The sequence below is a fragment of the Pleuronectes platessa genome, chromosome 11 (assembly GCF_947347685.1).
Source record: "Pleuronectes platessa chromosome 11, fPlePla1.1, whole genome shotgun sequence".
NCBI classification, from domain to species: Eukaryota; Metazoa; Chordata; class Actinopteri; order Pleuronectiformes; family Pleuronectidae; genus Pleuronectes; species Pleuronectes platessa.
Genome location: NC_070636.1, coordinates 5,060,415 through 5,067,072, shown reverse-complemented (window position 1 = coordinate 5,067,072; position 6,658 = coordinate 5,060,415). Strand labels below are relative to the sequence as shown.

Here is a 6,658-nt window from a genome sequence, read left to right as displayed (position 1 = left end):
TGGCCGATGGCTGCTCTGTCATGGACTGGGAGGCAGGAGGAAGATGGACCACAATGGGTCTTGTATGGGTGTCACTCTCCGCAGCCATGGCTCCTTTTATACGTGACTGGCTGTGGTTGAATTCGGTGAGATCACTCGCGGTATCAGGTTATTGAATACCTGATGAAATGACATGTACTGTACGTCCCTGCCCACATTCAGCTGCTGGTTAGGAACAGGAGAGAAAGTGTGGTGAAAAGAGAGAGAGAGACACACACACACCCACACACACACACACACACACACAGGCAGAGCGAGAGAGGAATTTAAAACTGTTGACGGGAAGGAGTTAAAAAATCTCTGGCTGCCTGAATTCACCGGAAAGTCCCACCAGTGACGTTACACTCCAGCAATTAAGCGTAAATTAATTACAGAGTAGTGGATGGTAGCTGAAACCCCGAGCACCCAGCAGCGCCTCCCAGTAAACAACTCCAGACTGGTTAAGCAGCAGATTTCCATAAGGGAAAGAAAAGGGGCATAAAGTTGTAGCCTTACACTTCACCACTAGGGTTTAAAAAGAACTACTGAAAGTTGTATTTACATACTTTCAACACTCAAACAAAGTTATAAACAGAACATGTACAGTATCACCAACTTTGATAAACAACTTTAGCCAAGTGTTAAGTAATAAAACTTGTTTACTTGGGCAGTGTGTAGAGTTTTAAGTACGTGTAGTGTTTATTAGATTCTATTTTAACTCTTCCGTATGTGTTTTATTGCTACTTTGGTCTATAATTTCACAATTTGGGATCAATAAAGTGCATTATCTAAATAAAGAAGTTAAAACCTAGACTTGGTTTCACTTTGAGTTTCTTAGAATTCAAATCAGTGAACTTGTCTGGTGTTCAGGGATCTCAGACAAACTGTCAAACCAAGGCAAGTTAGTCCAACTCATGAGGAAGAGAGAGGAGGGGGGGGGGGGGGGAGAAAAAGTTGACTGAAAGTTGACGCCCAGCGCTCGAGGCTCCTCCTGCAACGGATTAAAAAGCAAATGTCGGGGCTGGTGCAGGGCAGAGGGGGAGTTCTGCAGGGTCACTAAATACACAGGAGCAGCAAATCCCTCAAAAGAGAAATATATATATACCCCCCCAAAAAAAGAAATACCTCCAGAAAAGAGGAGAAGCCTCCGCAGACCTGCAGCGAACTTTCTGATAAGAGAGTTTCCTCCTGCTTCGACTCGAGTCCGCTCGCTGCAAAGATGTCCACAGCCGTGGTGTCGCCTTTCTTCGACTTCGAAATAATGAACAAGGTAGAGAGCTGCACAAACTTCTGTTCTCCCTCTGTCTTCTCCCTGTCTCCAGAGCCGAGCCGAGCCGGGCCGGGCCGAGCGGTGCCGGGCCGCGGGGGGCCTGTTCGCCGCAGCCTGTGGAGGAATGACCGTGGCCCTCTGCTCCCTCCGCCCGGAGCCTGTTGCTCCGCTGCTCTGATTTGTTACTTTGTTTAGTTTGTCGCTGTTTGTTTGTTTGTTTGTGTCTTCTCGTGTACACGTCCTTTTTTAAAAGTGTGGCGGGGACTCGAACGTGTGTTGCTGTGTTTAAACTTTCCCCTTTTCCGCGTTTTTTCTATTTTCCAACCCCCCGTGACACGTGTGTGTTTAAAGTTATAATTCGAGGGATTTGTTTAAACCGGGTTTTGCTGCAACATGTTTGTGATTCAGTCTGAAGCTGTGGAGCAGTTTTGCGCCACTTTTTTTATTTTTTTAATACTGCTCACAGATCAGCCACATGCTCGCTAATCATTGACCAGATTCGTCTGGCTCCAGCCTCCTCCTGCCCCTGTAGCACTCCTCAGACAATAACCTTTTTAACGATGGAGAATAAAAACCCTTAAAGGACATAAAACCTTAACTTCCCTCCAGGTGGAAAACAAACTGCCTCCTAGTCTTGCATCTGCTTTACAAGTTTTCAGATTTCTTTACACACTTGTAGAGATTTGAGTGTGTGCTGGTGTGTGTTCTCATGTAAAGCAGCAGCAGCAGCCTGACCGGTGATTTCCTGCAGTGCATTGAAAAGCAGATGAGTCTCTCTTTTTCTCTCTGTTGTAATTCAGCAGGATGCTCGGGCCACTTTCATTCTCTTTCAAATGCTGCAGCCGCTCGGTGGCCACTGACTGGCCTCTCATGTGCTGCTGCTCCATTTACTAAACAGGCACACATTCCTCGCCGGGGCAACTTGCCAAACCAGCTGCTGTTCTATAGGCCTGTATCCGCTCGTGTTGTCAGAGCCAAAGAGAACAGTCATGCAAGTGGAGGCTGGGATTTTTTTTCTCCCTCGCCCCCTCTCTCTCCCTCTCTCTCTCGCTGCGGCCCTCCAACACACTCAAGACCACGTTGTCAGTTTTGGTGGATCTGTAAAATGTATTGGTTTCTAATGGTGCTGTTTTTTCTTCTCTGTGTGTTTTTACAGAACAACAAATTGCTCGGCTTCAACAACAACCTGGGCGCCCCCCATCCCATGTCTGTCCCTTGCACTGGTGCCAATGTGCCCATCTCCAGCCCCACCGGAGCCCTGCTGGACAGGAAAGCGGTGGGATCTCCCTCCGTGGGGGGTGTGTACCAGCGGCGGCACTCTGTCAGCAGCACAAAGTTCTGCCAGAACCAGTTTCTGAACAGCCTGAAGGCGGGAGACCACTGCTCGCTCATCTCAGGGCTCGGCAACGGCGGCAGCAACAAGGAGAACCGCATGAGAGACCGCTCCTTCTCTGAGACAGGTGAGAGGCTCATGAACAAGTGCCTGGGCCCGGCCAGTCCCACCGGCAGCAGCAGCCAGGTGAACTCCAGCCGATACAAGACGGAGCTCTGCAGGCCCTTCGAGGAGAACGGCTCCTGCAAGTACGGCGACAAGTGCCAGTTTGCTCACGGGATCCATGAACTGCGCAGCCTGAGCCGCCATCCCAAATACAAGACTGAGCTGTGCCGCACCTTCCACACCATTGGGTTCTGCCCATACGGGCCTCGCTGCCATTTCATCCACAACGCTGAGGAGCGGCGCGGACCCCCCCAGCAGTCCTCCCCTCTAAACTCTTCCAACAAGATGGAGAGGCCCCGGCTGCAGCACAGCTACAGCTTCGCAGGCTTCTCCAGCTCAGCCGGGCTGAGAGACAGCCCCACCTCAGTCACCCCTCCACCCATGTTCTTCCCTGACGAAGTGTCCGACTGGCCCAGCAGTAACCCCTTCACCTACTCCAGCCAGGAGCTGGCCAACCTGTTTGGACCCAGCCTCAGTGTCGGCCCTTTAGGCACAGAGCCCAACAACCCTGCACCTCCCTCTCCAACGAGCAAACCTTACTATTTCAGGCCCATGTTGGAGTCCCCTCAGATGTTCGATACTCCATCCAGCCCTCCTGACTCCCTGTCAGACCAAGATGGCTACCAGAGCAGCTCTGGAGGCAGCCTGAGTGGCTCCGAGTCCCCCCACGCTGGACACCACCCGCCGCCTTCCCATCTTCAGCCGCCTCTCCATCTCTGACGACTAAACTGCGAGCACCCACCAATGACTTTATGTTTGATGACACAAAGAGAACACGGCACTCCCCTCTACCTCTGCCCTTCTCCCAAGCCCCCCCCCCCGTCTTCTCTTCACTCAACACACCGTGTCACTTCCTCGTTAGCGTTATGAGGATTTAGTCAATTAAGGGAACTCGAATGATCATTTCATCCATTGATCTGCACAGCAAGTTTTAAAGACCTAACCTGCCATGTGTCATAGTGCCAAAAATGGAGAGGAAATTGAACAATGAAAAAAAAAAAATCACACGAACAAGAATTGACTGTTTTTCCCCAGGTGCCACTTGTTTTCCTTTTTCTTTCTTATTCTTATTTGTTCTTGAATGTGTAGCAGCACAAGTGGCCTTGGAAAGGGGCGTGCATTGCACTAGCCTCCTAGCCCCCCCCTCCCTCCCTCCCTCCCTCCCTCTTTCCCTCCCTGATGATACCACTTCCCCCCCCCGAGCTAGCTAGAGGGTGCTCACTAACGTAAGTGTAGATTTACCGCAGCCGTTTTTTACAGACTGAGTTAAGACAAAAGGAGAGGAAAAAAAATAACAGACCCTGAAATGATATGAATAGTTTTTAAAAAAAAGAAGAAAAAAAGTGCCTGGGGCGGTTTTTGCATGTGTTTAGGGTGAATGGACTACTGTTTATTTTTGGTTCTTTCTCGTTTGACCCCCCTCCACCACCCCCACCCCCTACCCCCCCCTGTCACGGTTCTTCTCGAGCTCGTCTTATGTAATTGTGGACTGGGTGAGTCTGCAGGAAGGACTTTGAACTGGAAGTTGGTTATGTTTTTGTTTTTTCCCCCTCTCGAGTTTTTTCTCCTCCTGTTGCTGGTCACTGGCTTTTTTTGTGGTTTTTTTTTTTTTCCTGTGTCTATGGGAAGGAAGTGTTGATATCAACCTGATCATTAAACCTGTAGGACTCTAGTCCCACTTCTCGACCCGGCCTCCCCTCCCTTCATCTTCACCGATCTGGGGAATTCCAGCATTCCCATGGTGCAGTTCTACATCCTGCGACTTGACGAGATCGGATCTCCAAGCTATTTTACTTAACTTCTCCCCCCCCCCCCACACCCCTTTAAAAAGCCTGCTCTGAGGAGCTCTCTCTCTGTACTCATTACATCCCTTTTTTTTGCTTTCTTTATTTGATAATTATTTTTTATTAATGTTATTATTACGGTTATTATTATTTGAAAAAACTTTCCAGACAGAAGGTTTTCTTGTCACTGCTTATTTAACTTATCAGAACATATTTATTGGTGATCATATGCATTTTTTGTTAATTTTGTTTTGTATTTATCTGGATAATGAACAATAGAATATATTTTCTTTTATGTTAAATTATGATCTTCCATATTAATCTAAAGATTGTGAAGACGTTTTTGTCAGTTTTCCTTTTTTTCACAGTTTAATATATTGTACTTCAATGACTTGTTCTGCAACTACACTTTGTCAAAATGAAACTTAATTTAAAGCAAAAAAAAAATGCAAAAAAAGATGTTTTGCGTTTTGATTATTTATTGTACTTTATTCTTTACTCCCTCTTATTGGACTGCAATTCCATCTTAGCTCGATTTGCTTGTATTCATTCCTGATGTCTCTTCCCCCCCCCCCCCCACATGCCTTCCAATAACCAGACAGTAACAAAAGTCGACTGTTTGTTTTTTTACACTGATTCAGCTCCTCTGTTTCTTTAGTCTCTGATCTTGCCCCAGCTCTAAACAGAAGTATTTTCACAGTACTTGGGTAGATGGTGGAAATGAAGGGGTTCCTAACAGCCTCTCACATCACTGGTTAAGGAGAAGCTCCAGCTTGGAAGCCTGGTGGTGTTGAAACATCAGCAATGATCTCACACCCAGTGTGTTTTATCACGAGCAATAGCTGTGACCAAATGGGTTGAGGAAAGTTGATCTAGTTCTTTTAATTTGATTGGATGCTTGATGCACTTGCTTGGCGCCCACCCCCCCCCCCCCCCCACGCCCCTCTTGACCATTGGAAGTGCCTCATTGAATACATTCCAGGTAGCTAAGGCTTCTGTGGCCTTTTATATTTGATAACAATGGAGGAGAAATAATTTTTTAAGTCACTCGTCTTGCCTTCACGTGTTTGGAAGAGGTGAACACATTTTTGACACAAAGAAAGTAAAAACTGTTGAATGTATTTTTTCAGCCATTTTTTTTTTCTCCCACTACAGTAATTTCTGTGAGTTAATATGAAAACTGTTTTGTTTTTTTTCTCTCTTTTGTAAGTATTGATTGCAGTTAAGTCAATAAACCCCATATTTTTGGAAAAGTTGAACTTTGTCATGAACTGTGTACAAGGGTTGTTTTCGGAAGATGGTTCACATGCAGACGCTTTTAACACCTGAAGCAGAATCTAACACAACTACAGCTGCACACTTATTAATGGAGACTATTAAAAGACAATATTAGGGTTATATAAGATTCCAAGTTTTAATTTTAGTCTCATGGGCTGCATTAAAAGAGACAGGCCATGGGGGACTGGTGTTGTTTCAGCTGTCCCTAAGCTTTTTATCGAAGGTACAAATGAAACTTATTCCTCAAAATTAAAATAGTCCAGTGACAGTTATCTGAACGTTCACAAATACATTGCAAACAGGAACTTAGTGGTTAATCCGGCACACTTTAAATAATAAGAAATATTGGGCTAAAGGTGTAATCCACACTAATAGCGCCAATGTCAAACTTTGAAGGGTATCTTTTTTTATAAATGTTATATTTAAAAGGAGATTCATGAGGCCTGTGCTTCTGTGCAGCCTCCAGCACTAATGGGAGTTTCACTGTGGTGGAAGTTGATTGGTGGCGATCCGCACAGGGAGCAGTCAGGGCTATTGACCTGCGGATGATCAAACTCTATAATCGAGAAAGGTTTAGTTAAGCAAAGAGGAGAAGCTCCCTGGTTTCAGCTGAAGTATTGATCCGGGGGGAAGAGGAGGGAGGCTGTAATGTTTCCAAGAATAAAAAAGTGTGACTATGACCCGATCGGTGATCCTGAGGGGAGCTGATCGATATGTGTGAGAGGACGTCCAATGCGAATGGAGGGATACACAGTCGCCTCATAGAAGTTACAGTTATCAGACTGTCCAGCTCCCTGTGTGGTCCGTTTA

General features: G+C 46.3%; 1 protein-coding gene across 1 annotated transcript; it reads left to right on the top strand.

Moving 5' to 3' along the window:
* The first annotated feature begins 1,022 nt into the window (after window positions 1-1,022).
* zfp36l1a (zinc finger protein 36, C3H type-like 1a) lies at window positions 1,023-5,829 on the top strand. The gene is given in 3 exon segments (XM_053434599.1): window positions 1,023-1,288; window positions 2,445-3,449; window positions 3,451-5,829. Coding segments are annotated over 3 exon segments (1,119 nt in total). The 5' UTR covers window positions 1,023-1,237; the 3' UTR covers window positions 3,514-5,829.
* Window positions 5,830-6,658: the final 829 nt, after the last annotated feature.